This window comes from Miniopterus natalensis, chromosome 10, assembly GCF_054644295.1.
Source record: "Miniopterus natalensis isolate mMinNat1 chromosome 10, mMinNat1.hap1, whole genome shotgun sequence".
Taxonomy (NCBI): Eukaryota; Metazoa; Chordata; class Mammalia; order Chiroptera; family Miniopteridae; genus Miniopterus; species Miniopterus natalensis.
Genome location: NC_142090.1, coordinates 72493446 through 72509545, shown reverse-complemented (window position 1 = coordinate 72509545; position 16100 = coordinate 72493446). Strand labels below are relative to the sequence as shown.

The window sequence follows — 16100 nt, the reverse complement described above, 5'->3', positions numbered from 1 at the left end:
GATCGTTTTCCCCTCCACGCTCCCCGGTTCCCGGCCCCTGGAACGGCGTAAACAATGATTCACACCGCGCCGGCCTCCGCGCTTTACCGAGCGCATTCATCACGCGCATCGGCTCCCGGGGCGGTCAGGTTCCAACACGTTCGCGGAGATTCACCTTCAGGTCACCAGACTCGCCTCTATTTTGCTAAACACCGATCATAACGCGAGTTTCCTCCCCTCATCGTGTCACGATGAGTGTGCCAGAGAGGGGGTCCGCGCGGAGCGGGCGGCGCTGGCTCGGTGTGTCCGTCTCGCCGCGGAGCACAGAGCCCGTGTGAAGTTCTCGGGCGCCCGCCGTCTCCAGGAATAGCGATGGTGACTTGGGCTGTGGAGAAGCGCGGAGGGGCTGGGAGGGAGGGCGTGTCGCTTGGTCGGAGTCCAAGCCAACCCCGGCTGTTGGGGAAAGAGGGGCCTTCCAGCCTCAAGGAAATTGGGGTTGGGGGTGGGCAGGAAAGTGGCCTGGTGGAGGATTCTGGGAACCCGCATCCGCGGGGGAGCCGGTGCCCGAGGCGCCCTGCCCTCTCCCCCTGGGGTTCCGGGAGCGGCTGGGGGCCCCGCGCCCGGGGCGGAGGTGCGGCCGGGAGGGCGGGGCGGGCGGGGCGGGGCCGAGCGCACCTGGGCGGGCAGGGGGAGGCGCGCGGGGCCGGGCCGGGCGGGGGCCGGCGCGCGCCAATGGGCAGCGGCTGGCAGCGCGCCCCGCGCCCGAGCCGCAGTCGCGCCCTCTCGCTGCCTGGCGAAGGCGCGGGCTGCGCGCGGAGGCGAGCGCGGGGAGAGGAGCCGCGGGCGCCGCGGGCGCCGCCAGGGCATGAGGATGGCGGTGGGCTCCGTCAGGATGCAGCCGCCCTGCGAGAGCCCGGCCCTGGCGCGGGCGGCGGCGGCGGCGGACAGCGCCCTGCGCCGCAGCCCCGGCGCCTGCGAGCCCGAGCGCGCCCCGCCGCCCGCGCCGCTGCGGCCGCGGCTGCGGGACCTGCCGGCTCTGCTGCGCAGCGGGCTCACGCTGCGGAGGAAGCGGAGCGTCGCCGGCGGCCGGGTGAGTGGCCGACCGGCCCGGGCGGCGCGCACGTGGAGCGCGCGCCCACCCCCGGGGGCCGCTCGGGGGCGTCTGAAAGTTGGGGAGGTGGCAGAAGGAGCAGCCTAGTGCGGGGCCAGGCAGAAGAGGGTCCCGGGACGGCGGGATCGGAGGGTGCCCCTCCCCCCAGGTGCACCTGACTTCCCCCAGGAGCACCTGGATTCCGGCGGCCGGACCGCGGGCATCGCCGGAAGGAGGGCCCTTTGGCCGGCCCCAGAGGGGGAGCTGCAGGTGTCCGGTGCCGAACGCTCGGCCAGCCCTGGCCCGACGGCAGGGCCCACGAGTGGGATCCCAGTTTGCAGGAGGCAGGGGGCGTGTGCGATTGTTTTGGACGCCCCTTTGCAAGCTCTGGGCATTGCCACCACGGAGGGGGGACACCCTGGAGTTGGAAGTGACCAAACGAGCTTCCAGCCCCTGGGTTCCGAAGTCTCCAGCACTTAGCACTCCAGTGACGCCCCCTTGAACAGGAGGGCGCGCCCCCCCTTCCCCCAATCGTAAATCTTAACACCGTCTGATGGTGTGTTCAGATACGATGTTTTGGTGAAGGAGTGTCCGCGTTGGGTTCCAAGGGCATCTAATGGCCTGGGCATTAACGTGTCTGACCTAGACAGGTTTTGTTTGTTGGAGAAGCGGATGCCTGCCTATCTCCTGCCGTCTTTCCCTGGCCACTCACGGGGCCTCAGGCCACCTGGCTGACTTACTCGGGTTTCCCTGCGCACCAAGGGCTTTGGGCGGGGCACCTTTGGTGGGTTCTGCTCAGTTTGTGTGTTTTTTAAATGTGTCATTATTAATCAGGTTTTACTGAGAAGCTGCAGCAAGGTAGATTTGGGGGGGGGGGCGGGCTATAATTTAAGAAATGAAGTCTTGATTGTCTGCCTTTAAAAGAAGACCTCAGCGGGGGACTTTTAGCTCCTGCAAAGATGGGTTGGTGGAAACTTAGAGCGAGGGGGGAACACTTGTTTTGGGGTGGCTTCCTGAGGGTAGGGAAGGGCCTGAGTTGATGTAGGTCTTCGACGTCTCTAGGCCGCTTTCTTCCCCTTTTAGGTGCCTCCTTACCCACGTTGGGATGGATGGATGTGATGCACCTTTCTGAGGATGTTCTGAGGAGTAGCTGGGTGGGATAGATGTGTTTAGGTTCCTGACCAGGGGGGTTGAAGAATTGCCCACAGGTGACCTCGCGTCCCGAAGGTGTGATAACTAAATAAAGGCGAGAACCAGAGTTGTAGACTTTGCAGGAACCTAGGGGAAAGTAGGTCAGCTCCTGTTCCTGTTATCCATGACAGTTACTTTTTCATGGCACAGAACACTGAAGACAGGAGGGCGGCCCGGCAGTCTGGGAGGAGAGGTGCTGAGGGTTTCTGTGTAAACAGATCTGCAGTGTTCATCTGCACACAGGCTTGTGTTTCTCGCCGCCTGGGGTGATGTTGTGTGCCTGGCCAATATACAAATTTATGCTTATCTTCTAGATTATTCTGAATGGGGTTACTTCAGATCATGTATACTTTATTAACCCTTCGTCGGTTCTAACACTGTATTCTCTTTGGGACATTCCAAACACATTTCATAAGTGCATGGCCAGTTTCTTACTGGGGGAAGACTGTCGAATTTTCCGTTGCTGGAAACTCATAATTTTCAACTGTCTTCCCCTCCTCTGGCTTTGGAACTGCCTTTGTGATTTTGGAACCTTCTATAACAAAAATGTAGGGATTTGGGGGGCAAAAAGAAAAACTGGTGAAATGTGTACCTGTATTAGTCTGCTCAGGCCGCCATAACAAAATACCATAGACCCGGTGGCTTAAGCAACAGAAATGTATTTTCTCACAGTTTTGGATGCTGGGAAGTCCAAGATCAAGGTGGCAGCTGATTTGGTTTCTGGTGAGAGCTCTTTTCCTGGCTTGCAGACAGCCGCCTTCTCCCTGTGCCTTCTCCCCATGTCCTCACATGGCCAGTCCTCATGCACATGGAGAGAGATAATCACTCACTCTCTTCCTTTGTAATAAGCCCACTATTTCCATCACAGAGGCCCTACCCTCATGACCTAGTCTAACCCTAAATACCCTCCACAGACCCCCACCTCCAAATACCACCATGCTGGGGTTTAGGTCTTCAACTTACGGATTTTGAGGAGACACAAACATTCAGTCCATCACAGGGGCATTTTGAAGAAATATATACACCAAACCAGTTGGTGTCTTGTGAGCAGCTGGGGTCATCTGGTGAGTGCCTTGGTTAGGGCAGTGATGCTAATGCGAACAACTCATGGCTAGATTCTTCTGTGGACCTTTTGTTTTGTATCTCATGGGCTACACCTCCAGATTACAGCTAAGTGATTATATGGACAAGTTAGCACAAAATCATTACCCCAGGATTAAAAAAAAGCAAAAAAAAAAAAAAAAAAAAAGCATCTCTGTGCATTACACAAATTGGTAAGAAAGTTTGCAATTTCAGCATCCAGTAAGCTCTTTGGGGGATGTGTTGCCCAAGCCAGTGCCTTGTAGGCGATCGCATACTGGGGAAAATTAAGCAGACATTTGGCTCATACTGCAGAATTTCAGGGTTCCTTGGTTCAGTCACTTCTAATCATATTGAATTCCAAATGCACACTGATTAAGACTCTTTGCGCTTCTTTAGGCTAAGTGGGGAATGACTAAATTTTGCCCTGTGGGAGGACCCAGGCTACTGCCTAAAAATTAGTGGTGAGATAAGGCACAGCTTGAATTCCCACGAAAACCCTTTCCTCATTTTTTTGAGGTTATGAGAGATTATTATAATAAGCACCCAACCTTCAACAGTTATTGGCACCTGCCAGTCTTATTTCAATGATTTCCTCTTTCCCCACCTTTTTTTGTGGGAGCTGGTGTCTTTTAAGGTAAAATCTTAAACCTCATGTTATCTCACTCATAAGTATTTCAATTTACATCTCTGATAAGAACTTTCTTCTTTAAAGAAACAACTTCTATGCCTGCTTCTACACCTAAAAATGTTAACAATAATTCCTTAATATAATTCCCATTCTTCGGATTTTCTCCAAGATATCCTTTTACTTATGATTTGTTGAATTCGGGAACTAAGTAAGGGTCACACATTGCGTTTGGTCGTTAGGTTTCTAAATCTATTTTGTTAGCCGTCCCCTCATCCCTTGCCTCTTTTTTCATGCCATCGATTTGATGGAGAGAGTGGTGGGTCATTTGTCCAATAGAATGTCCCACTTTCTGGGCTGACCTCTTACCATGGTATCGGTTGACTTCTTTCTGTGTTCTTCACGTTTCCTGTAATCTGGCGGTGAGATGCAGAGGCTTGATTAGATTCACGTTCAAAGACAAGCATCCCTCATAGGTGATGCTGCCTAAAATCCATTGCATCATGTCAAAAGACAGAAGAGGTCTGGATGGCTCTTTTTGAGATGTTAACGTTGAGTAGCCGGGCTCAGGTAGAGGCAACTTACCTTTTTCCATTTCACCTAACGATTTAACATTGCAGATGGTTGTCACCTAGATCCATTTCATTAGGGGTTGTAAAGTTGTGATGAACTAAATCTGTGATTCCTCTTTTCGAAAAATGTGTATAGTTTTCATTGAGGTAAAGGCAACTTACAACATTATATTACTTTCAGGTGTACAACATAATTATTTGGTATTTGTAGAGACTGTGAAATGAGCACCACAGTAAGTCTAGTGAACATCCATCGCCATACATGGTTGCAGATTTTTTTCTTGTGATAAGAACTTTTAAGATTTACTCTCTTAGCAACTTTCAAATATACAGGAGAGTATTATTAACTATAGGCACCATGCTGTACATCATATCCCCTGACTTGTTATTTTTATAACTAGGAGTTTATATTTTTGACTCCCTTCACCCACTTTTGCCCACACCTCTGGCAACCAACAGTTTGTTCTCTGTATCTATGAGCTTTTTTTTTTTTAGACTCCACATATAAGTGAGATCACATTTGTCTTTCTCTGTCTGACTTATTTCACTTAGCGCGATGCCCTCAAAGTCCATCCACGTTGTTGCATTCTTTTTAAATGACTAAATAATATTCCGTTGTCTCTGTGCCACCCTTTCTTTGTTCATTCATTACACCAGCCAAGATACGGACATTCAGGCTTCCCTATCTGGGCTATTGTAAGTAATGCTGCAGCAAACATGGGGCTGTGTAGACCTTTTCAAGTTAATGTTTTTGTTTTTTTCAGACAGAAACCCAGAAGCGGAATTGCTGGGTCCTATGGTGGTTCTGTTTTAAATCTTTCAGGAACTTCCTTATAGTTTTCCATAGTTGCCGCACCAATTTACATTCCCACCACCAACAGGGCGCAAGGGTTCCCTTTTCTCCGCACCCTCGCCAGCGCGTGTTACTTCTTGTCTTTTTGATATCACTCCTCTTGCGTTTATTAATTGGAATTCTGTCTGTACAGAACTCACCCTTGTGTGCTATTTGGCTAGACCTGAAATTTAGATTCTGTAGGAGAGACAGGGAAAAAGCTTAATTTTTTTCCTTTAATCAATTTTCTGTGTAATGGTTGGTGCTCTAACAACCTCCCATGATAATCAATGAGTTTCTCTTTTTTTTCAGTATCATTAAGCACTTGTGGATCTTAGTGTATTTGTTTCAGTCCATCGCAGTCAATATTCTTTTTGATGCTCAATTTCTCCTTGTGTCCTGTACACTTTCACAAAGGCCCCAACGGTCTCCGATACTTTCTTGCTTTCTGGTACAAGATATTCAAAGCTTATCTTGTCCATTCCGGGCTTCAGACCTGAAGTCAGCCCTTTTCCCAAGGAGCACTGATTCTTTTTACTGAAAACCATTTATCTCCCCCAATATTGGCCTCTCGTAGCGATGACGTTATTTTTACCTTGGTCTTAAGCCTTCCATCTGAAGTTCTCGTTTCTTTTAAATCCATCTCATCAGGCCGCTTCTAAGACTGTCATTTTCTCCCTGCAGTAAAATAGCCGGTGACGACCACTCCTGCTTCTATATTTACTGTCGGAGCCGACGCTGACTTATTTTGGGCCTTGACTGCTGGGATCTTTTCTGCAGGGCTCTGCCACCTTCTTCAGCTCCTGGAAATCTGCTGCATTTCCAGCAGCTGGAAGGGTTCACCAATGTGCCGGGTTGTTCAGCAAGGCCCTCCTGTGATTCTCGGGCTTTGGATCGTCTCTCCCCTGACCTCTTCCCTGCAGCACCCTTCGCTCAGGCAGGGTCCCCCGTGGCGTGGCGGGTGAAGCTGGAGAGACTGGGGAACAGCTGCTGGCTCTGGGCATGAGATTCGCTCACTTTCATTTCCAGTCACGACCCAGATGGTCCCCTCTCCAAGAGCAACAAGGTAGCCCATTGCCTTGTCCAAGGTGGAGTGCGTTAACGTGTGACTTAGCACTGCCCTCTGCCGGGAATAAGACTTCATTGATTTGGAAACACATATTGAATGGGGACATCTGTAATAGTGTCAACAATAGAAATAAAGTAAAGAAAAAAACACCCCAGCATGGTAATGGCATAAAAACAGATTAAAAAAAGAAAGAGAAACACATACTACTCCAAGTGTGGCAGGCCCCATTTATAGTCATTTTATACACATATCTTACATGCAAAGCATGTAATTTGCTCTTCGTATTTAAATTAAAACCAATGGCTAACACTTCATGACACTTCATGAGGTGCCATGCGTGTTCTGATGTAAGTAAACTTCACTGAGCCCTCACACCAAGCCTGTGAGTTAGATGCTATTGTTTGCATTCTACGGATGATGAAAGGGAAACACAGATGTTACCTGTCCCACATCTCAGAGTGGGTGGAGGGAGGGAGGTTTGAATCCAGCCATTCTGGTTCCATAGTTCATGCTCTGAATTGACTCTCTGGTTTTCCTCAAGTGCACTGAGGGCAAAGGGTATATTTACTGTAGTCTACCATAGCCTTACAGTGCCTGCTGATATGACCCTAGCACTCTGAGAGGCGTCAGGTAAGGCTGTCGGTAATGCTGGACATTAACTTTTCTTTCATTTGAACACACCGATGCTTGTGATAGACCTACTGGGTGTGGGGGCAGGAAGGGAGGGACAGTATCGTGGCTATAGGTGAATGGTAACTAGTATTTACTAAAATTAAAAGTAGCATTCCATGTGTCGTCAGCAAAAATCACCCAGGCCCACCTTAATCAAGGTCAATCCAAAAGGCTTGTGATTTTACCTGTTTACTTTTTCTTTATCTGCTCATGGAAGCCTATCAGAAGATAAAGGCCGCTAAGGGAGGCATGCATCTTTCTGGGAAGCTGAGTCAGATCAGACACAGGGGACACGTGATGATTTAAATTTTTTTTTTTTTTTAATGATTTTAGAGAAAGGGGAAGGGAGAGGGAGAGAGAGAGAGAAACACCTATGAGAGAGAACCATCAGTTGCTGCCTCCTGCACGCCCCCTACTGGGGACTGAACCCGCAACCCTGGCGTGTGTCCTGACCGGGAATAGAATCGGTTACCCCTCGGTGCATGGGAGGGTGGTCAACCAACTGAGCCACACTGGCCAGGCGGCTCATGATGATCTTATTTCAGAAGCATTGATTATCTGCTAGCTTGAGCCTTGATAGTATGGCTCAAACATGGTAAAACTATGTTTACCGTGGCTACGAATAAAGTAAAACTCCAGGGATGCCACTTCTAAAAATATCTGGGGAGAAGGGAAAGAAATTACAGATTCATTTATTCTACTTTAATTTCATGTGAATTTTAGTAAAGGATCTCAATGGCAAGTTAATGCTGTTAATTTACTCATTTCTTTCTCTCCCCTCCGACTCTCACGTAGGCTTTGGCTGCATAATTAGATCAGAGTCAGAGAGCCTCAGTTATGGCTTCAGGATAGGGTTGGAATCCCAGTGCCATCACTCTGCATCTTTGCATGACATTCTCTGAGCTCTTTAAGCCCGAATTTCTTCTTCTGTAACGAGATACACTGTGGGTCAGGTTTTCCCAAGAATAGAGATAAGATATAGAAAGTTTGGGACACATTGGAGCTTAAATTTTTCCTTCCCCAGCTGGATGCTTATTCTGGGTGAATGGGCTTTCACAGACATATTTATGGAAATCTAGGCATAAAAATTTTTTGCTTTCATATGCAATGTCAGATTCTATGTTTTTTTTTTAAATTGTGATATCCTAACAGAAAGTGAATATTTTAGGTGGTGTCTAAATACTGGGGCTATAACAGAATAGTCTGAGTTTCACACTTGCACCATCTCTTAAATTGGCAGTAATTGGTAACTTGTGCAGCTAATAATAGGTGGAAAGGTAGGAGATAAGTCATTGGTGATGAGTTGGGGTTTCTTATTAGTTCTAATACAGTATTGCATAACAACCCTTGTTAGGGACATGATCATTTCAGTGATGAAATGTGATCTGGAAGTAGTTGGTGAGAAGTTATACAATTTTCTGTGTAGGTAAAATAGTTCAAATCAGTGACCTAACTTTTTGTGGTAAAATGTTATTATGAGAAATGATTCATAAATGGATCTGGAAAAGGACACTGTGGACACTGGCTCATCTTTATCAGATTGAAACTTCAATAACCCCCTAAAGGGAGGAAACTACAGTCCAGAGAGGTAAAGAAACTTCCCCATGGTCACGCAGCTAGGAAGCAGGAGAGGCAGAATGGAGCTCAGGATTGTCTGATTCCAAATATCGATGTCTTTTCCACAATACCATGTCACCTAAGACTTTGACATAATTATAACACGTGGTCTGTGGATGCAGTGGATGCACCGGATATTCCAAGTCTTAGTGTAAAGCCCGGCTGGCTCGTGTTCTTTCCAGTGTCTTCAGTAATGGCTTCCAGGACCAGTCTTCAATGACACACAAGCTTGGCCATGGCCTGAGCAGCAGCCGTCCATCATCTCCCAGCAATACCAGCGTCGACAAGAACCACGAAGGCTTGTGATGACTCATCCCAGAAGCCGTTGTTTTCTCAGGAGGTTTGGAAGCTGACTAGCTCCATATTGCAAATGTACTTGGGGGTGTAGAAGACAAGCAGGTTCCTCTCCTGGACTGTATGGGACACTGGAGGAAGACAGAGGAGTTTCTGGTAACCCAGGATTTCCCTTGCTGATGACGACTTGTTTGATAGCTAAGAAACTTCAGATTAGGAAGTGAGACGTGCTTACAATTGAATAAAATCACTGAGAACACACAAACATCTTTTCATAAAATTAAACTTTGGTATCTTTATCTTTTAATGTGGTGCGATGACCCTAAGCGAATGGCTCCCTACGTTTCAGATCCCAGGCCTTTTAAAGAATCAAAAGATAGCACCCCAGTGAAACTCACGTGCGGACGTACTTTTGCGTCTCATTTCAGGCGGCCGGTGGATGCTGCGAAGCCTGGGTCCCTGCAGGCCCTGGTTCAAAAGCCCTTCCCTACCCTGCTTTCCGGGGAGCAGCGCCGTGGTTCTGTAATTGTTTCACTTTTTAAAAACTCTTTCCTTCCTTCCAGCACCTAACATAGTATCAAGCAATGATTCTGTTGTCAGTAAATGTCTCCTTGAATGAAAATCTTTTGCTTGCTCTGAATGTAGCGAACGTGTTAGGAGCCCTGGTGATATGATAACTATTATTATTTAGCAAGTCCTTGTACAACATTGACGGTGTCCAGTTGTTTGAAGCACTTGAAGAACATTAACTCTTTTAATCCCTATAACAACCTGAATGTGGCAGATGCTCCCGTTGTCTCTTGTTACTCCAAAGAGGAGAATGAAGTGCAGAGAGGCTAAGCGGCCTGCGATGCCTCTTAAAGTGGAGGAGCCAAGATTTGAACCCGCCAGATCGGGCTCCATCTTACAAGGCCTACCTATTCTGCCGTATCTTCTCTCTAAATAAAATAATTAATGTATTTCCTGATCGCAGTCTCGCTCTCTCTGTCTCAACACTTTTGAAGCAGGGTGGTATGTTGCAATTCATGTGATCATTTCATGGGATACATCCCTCCCCCCCAATGAAGCTATAATTAAAGTGATGGTGTGTCTTAAAATGCTGGTGTTTTAGAATATAGGAACTATAGCAAGTCATGTTTTAGTTTTCAAAATTAGCTGCATAGCTTATCTTTAGAAATATCAAAGTAAATCACAGCTTTAAAACAAAAGCCATGTCTATTTATGAAGTATGAAAGATGTGAATTAAGATTATGTTAACAATGTATACGAATACCGATATTGCCTCGGTGTTGGTTTAAATGTCAGAGGAGAATAAATTTAAATTTTTCCTTCAAAATGTCTGAATAATAGCCTCAGAGTAATGTTAAAGTAGAAGAAACCAAAATTCTTCTCAGTGAAGTGACATATACATACAAAATGTATTATTGGTTTCCTCACAGGTGTTTTTAAAGGTAAAACTTAAAGTTAAACTTCCCATGTAAATTTCTTATTTTTTTTAAACTAAGACCTGTGAATATACTCAAATGACAATAGATTCAGACTTGCCTTTGAGTCACCAGACTTTGTGTGGTGCGTTGGCAGATCTTACCTCGTGACTCAGTTCACCTTTTTTTAGTTTGTCTGCTTTGTCACGGGGCTTTGGCTTCTCCCTGGTAAACTGCTTTGCTTTTATTTCGCGCTGTTTGTGTTACCTGTAGAGAAGACCTAATTCAGGATTTCTAATAAAGGCAAAACAAACCGGTACTGCAGTTAAAGGGGTCTGGAAAACCAGGGCTTCTGCAGTCTAGCTGGTTGTCTTCCTGTGGTTTTTTTTTTTTGGTTTGTTTTTTTTCCTAACTGGTCTAGCAACTTAAACTACAGCCCCGTCGGTGGTTTTGTCGTTCAGCTGAATTAGACTTTGTCAAATCATTTACCCGCAGCTGTTACGAGGCGAACAGGCAAACACTTGTGATTGCCCCACGCCGACGCCTTCGGTGCGCACTGTAAATTTGTTTTACGCTCTCCTGTTACTCTTAGGGACGTGAACAGCCTATCGCTCCTCTCTGATCTAACACAGCAAGTGTTGACTGTAATGAACAAACCCTGCAAGTGGCTTGCTCCACGGTGTGCTGCGAACTTATATATATATATATAGGTATGAAGTCTTTTGTAGAAAACAAAGGCAGGGAAGATGTATGAAGATACCTTTTAGCAATTGGGGGAAGTATGATGCCTCTGTCAGTCCATTAAAATAGAACTGGCAGTGGTGCAGTAGAGAGGACACGTCTCCGTGTTTGTCACTTAACGCCTGTGCGACCTGGAGTGAGTCAGGCGGCCTCTTGAGCCTGCCTCTGAAACAGAACCCCAGCATTCGCTCACAGAACCCAGCATTCGCTCACGGAACCCAGACTCGCTCACGGAACCCAGCATTCGCTCACGGAACCCAGACTCGCTCACAGAACCCAGCATTCGCTCACGGAACCCACACTCGCTCACGGAACCCAGACTCGCTCACGGAACCCAGCATTCGCTCACGGAACCCAGCATTCGCTCACGGAACCCAGACTCGCTCACGGAACCCAGCATTCGCTCACGGAACCCAGACTCGCTCACGGAACCCAGCATTCGCTCACGGAACCCAGCATTCGCTCACGGAACCCAGCATTCGCTCACGGAACCCAGACTCGCTCACAGAACCCAGCATTCACTCACGGAACCCACACTCGCTCACGGAACCCAGCATTCACTCACGGAACCCAGACTCGCTCACAGAACCCAGCATTCACTCACGGAACCCACACTTGCTCACGGAACCCAGCATTTGCTCACGGAACCCAGCATTCGCTCACGGAACCCAGCATTCGCTCACGGAACCCAGACTCGCTCACGGAACCCAGCATTCGCTCACGGAACCCACACTCGCTCACGGAACCCAGCATTCGCTCACGGAACCCAGACTCGCTCACAGAACCCAGCATTCGCTCACGGAACCCAGACTCGCTCACGGAACCCAGCATTCGCTCACGGAACCCAGACTCGCTCACGGAACCCAGCATTCGCTCACGGAACCCACACTCGCTCACGGAACCCAGACTCGCTCACGGAACCCAGCATTCGCTCACGGAACCCAGCATTCGCTCACGGAACCCAGACTCGCTCACGGAACCCAGCATTCGCTCACGGAACCCAGACTCGCTCACGGAACCCAGCATTCGCTCACGGAACCCAGCATTCGCTCACGGAACCCAGCATTCGCTCACGGAACCCAGACTCGCTCACAGAACCCAGCATTCACTCACGGAACCCACACTCGCTCACGGAACCCAGCATTCACTCACGGAACCCAGACTCGCTCACAGAACCCAGCATTCACTCACGGAACCCACACTTGCTCACGGAACCCAGCATTTGCTCACGGAACCCAGCATTCGCTCACGGAACCCAGCATTCGCTCACGGAACCCAGACTCGCTCACGGAACCCAGCATTCGCTCACGGAACCCACACTCGCTCACGGAACCCAGCATTCGCTCACGGAACCCAGACTCGCTCACGGAACCCAGCATTCGCTCACGGAACCCAGCATTCGCTCACGGAACCCAGACTCGCTCACGGAACCCAGCATTCGCTCACGGAACCCAGCATTCGCTCACGGAACCCAGCATTCACTCACGGAACCCAGACTCGCTCACGGAACCCAGCATTCGCTCACGGAACCCAGCATTCGCTCACGGAACCCAGACTCGCTCACGGAACCCAGCATTCGCTCACGGAACCCAGACTCGCTCACGGAACCCAGACTCGCTCACAGAACCCAGCATTCGCTCACGGAACCCAGACTCGCTCATGGAATCCCAGCATTCGCTCACGGAACCCAGCATTCACTCACGGAACCCAGACTTGCTCATGGAACCCAGCATTCGCTCACGGAACCCAGCATTCGCTCACGGAACCCAGCATTCGCTCACGGAACCCAGACTCGCTCACGGAACCCAGCATTCGCTCACGGAACCCAGACTCGCTCACGGAACCCAGCATTCGCTCACGGAACCCAGACTCGCTCACGGAACCCAGCATTCGCTCACGGAACCCAGACTCGCTCACGGAACCCAGCATTCGCTCACGGAACCCAGACTCGCTCACGGAACCCAGCATTCGCTCACGGAACCCAGACTCGCTCACGGAACCCAGCATTCGCTCATGGAACCCAGACTCGCTCACGGAACCCAGCATTCGCTCACGGAACCCAGCATTCGCTCACGGAACCCAGACTCGCTCACGGAACCCAGCATTCGCTCACGGAACCCAGCATTCGCTCACGGAACCCAGACTCGCTCACGGAACCCAGCATTCGCTCACGGAACCCAGACTCGCTCACGGAACCCAGCATTTGCTCACAGAACCCAGACTCGCTCACGGAACCCAGACTCGCTCACGGAACCCAGCATTCGCTCACGGAACCCAGCATTCGCTCACGGAACCCAGACTCGCTCACGGAACCCAGACTCGCTCATGGAACCCAGCATTCGCTCACGGAACCCAGCATTCGCTCACGGAACCCAGACTCGCTCACGGAACCCAGACTCGCTCATGGAACCCAGCATTCGCTCACGGAACCCAGACTCGCTCATGGAACCCAGCATTTGCTCACGGAACCCAGCATTTGCTCACGGAACCCTAGCATTCGCTCACGGAACCCCAGCATTCGCTCACGGAACCCCAGCATTCGCTCACGGAACCCCAGCATTCGCTCACGGAAATCAGCGGGGGAGAGGGAGTCCGTTTTCATTGCTCCTCTCTGGTCTGACCGAGGTCAGAGCGGTGGTCCTTCTGCACTGAGATGCCAGCTGAACCCCCGGGATGCTCTGGGGCCAACCTTAGATCAGTGGGAAGATGGCTATTTAATACCCACCACGTCTCCTGAGTTGGGGACGAGGGAGCTCATGCATTAGCACGAGGAGCATTGGAAGAACCGGATGAAATCAAGAACCCGTCCTGTCAGAAGAGTAAAAGGGACATATCTATAAATATGTTTCTAGAAGATTAAATTGTTTGGCCACAAACCAGAATTCTGGGAGAGGCGTCAGAAGAGGATTTGTGGCCAGCCAACTCTTTGGGCCTGGGGAGATCTCACAAGGCGGCTTTATCTTCTTTAGATAAGAGGTTTGTTGCTGTTTTTTTTGTCACCGATGAAAGCTGTGTCTTAGCCTCAAATTAGCATCAACATTTGTTTTATTCTGACTATTTAAAATTTATCATAAATCTTCGGATAGCACCATTGCAGGCGCTCGATTTCTCCTCCTCTTGGCACATAACCCCTTAAAAAAAATTCCACTTAGTCATATCCTAATTTGCCTTGAATATCTAATGAAGTTAGAGCTTAAAAAACTCGGCAACTTTAGTTCATGAGTAGCTGGGTGTTTACGGGACTGTCATTTATATAATGCTTGACATTTACTAAGTGCTTTCACATCCACTTTTGTCTTACTGTTTTCGTAACTTTGGAAGAAGTGCTTCTTTCTTATACAGGCTCAAAAGCAAGTTACCGAGCTTTTCTCTATGTCAGGACCTCACCATCTGTGAGCAGAGATAGTGCCCACCCCAGAGGGTGCTGAGACTAACTGGTATGTGCAGCGCTATTAAGACAAAGCTAGTCACGTAGAGGTGGCTTCTAGGCGTGAGCTGCTGCTGTTTTCATTACCGCCATCACCATCACCATCACCATCATCGCCTGAATGACAGATCTGAGGGTTTCCAAGTTCAGTCCCTTTGAAAAGCTGAAAGAGATCTTACTGGTTCTATTGATGGCAATTAAGTACAAAATCTTCAGCTCAAACACAGGTGTCTAGCTGAAGGTCACAGTGAGGAAGTTCAGAGTCAGGGGCTCCGTAGCCTGGACCCCATTTAATGCAAGTGTCTCTGACAGGCTATTCACCAGGTTCCCCTTATAACTGTCAAAGGTGGGGTCTAAAGGAGCACCTCTGAGCCTTTAGCATACATGAGCATCCCTGGAGGGCTTGTGAGAGCACAGATTCCAGGGCGCCGATCTTAGAGACTTTGATTTAATAGCACATGAGTGGGGCCCAAGAATATGCATTTCTATCAAATCCCAGGTGATGCTGATGCTGCTGGTCCATGGACCACACTTAGTAGCACTGGTCTAAAGGGCCTCAAAAATTTGTTGACTTTCGTTATGAGAAAATTATTGAGACTGGGAGTCGGCCTGGTTTTCTTTTGGCCACCTTTATGGTGGAAGGCCAAACCAAGGGGAAAACCATGGCTGTAAGACCATTACCGATTTAATAATATAGGAAAATCCCCCTTATTGGTTTCCATGGGGTGACTGGCAATTAAAAAGAAGTGATGAAGTGTGGAACATAAAGGGCCCAAGGCGGCTGTGCTGGTTAGTCTGTGTGCATCCCATGTACCCTCTCCCCTTTTCTGTTCTAGTCTCTACCTTGGAGGCTGCTCTCAGCGGATGTTCATCCAGGGCTCACTTGACCATCTGGCTTTGGTTTGGGTTCAGTCCATAGACGGCCAGGAGGAGAGAGAAGTCAGGGGTGCCTATCGCTCCTGCTTCCTCCCTTTTTCAGTGTGGTGCTGGCAGTGACCATGACCGTCTATAACTAGCTACCACCGGGCGGTCCCTCCTCAATTGCTTTGGCTCCCTCCTGCCTCCCGTAAAGCTGTATCTTCCCGAATCCCCCCTGCCCGTGGCTGTTGAAGACTTGTCATTACTAGCCGCTGTGTGCTACAGCGATGGGCCTCTGAACCTTGCCTGGACATCTTCGAGAGACTTTCCTGAGAGGACCCTTGATGTAGGAGCCCGGGGAAGAGCAGTGCTGGGAGGAGTGACAGTAGGCGTGCAGCCTTGAAGCGAAGAACCTCAGAATGGAGTGGGCATTGGCAGTGACAGGCCAGGAAGCCAGGGTAGCCCCTGAAGTTGAGGTGGAGGGTAAGGGGTGCAGGTAAGGGGCCTGCCTGGCCTCTAAAGTGTTGCTGGGCTTAACCACAGGAGGCCCTGAGAGGTCCCTGGTAGAAGCTACACTGTGCTAGAAGGTGGCCCACCTGCCTTTCCCGAATCGTTCCTGTGCATAG

General features: G+C 49.4%; 1 protein-coding gene across 2 annotated transcripts in view; it reads left to right on the top strand.

The window, feature by feature from the left end:
• Nucleotides 1-844: 844 nt before the first annotated feature.
• RAPGEF5 (Rap guanine nucleotide exchange factor 5) overlaps nucleotides 845-16100 on the top strand; it is a 190289-nt gene continuing 175033 nt past the window's right edge. For both annotated transcript variants that reach the window (XM_087821202.1, XM_087821201.1), the window contains exon 1: nucleotides 845-1069. In XM_087821202.1, coding sequence (XP_087677328.1) covers nucleotides 845-1069 — 225 coding nt within the window. The remainder of the gene's footprint in view (nucleotides 1070-16100) is intronic.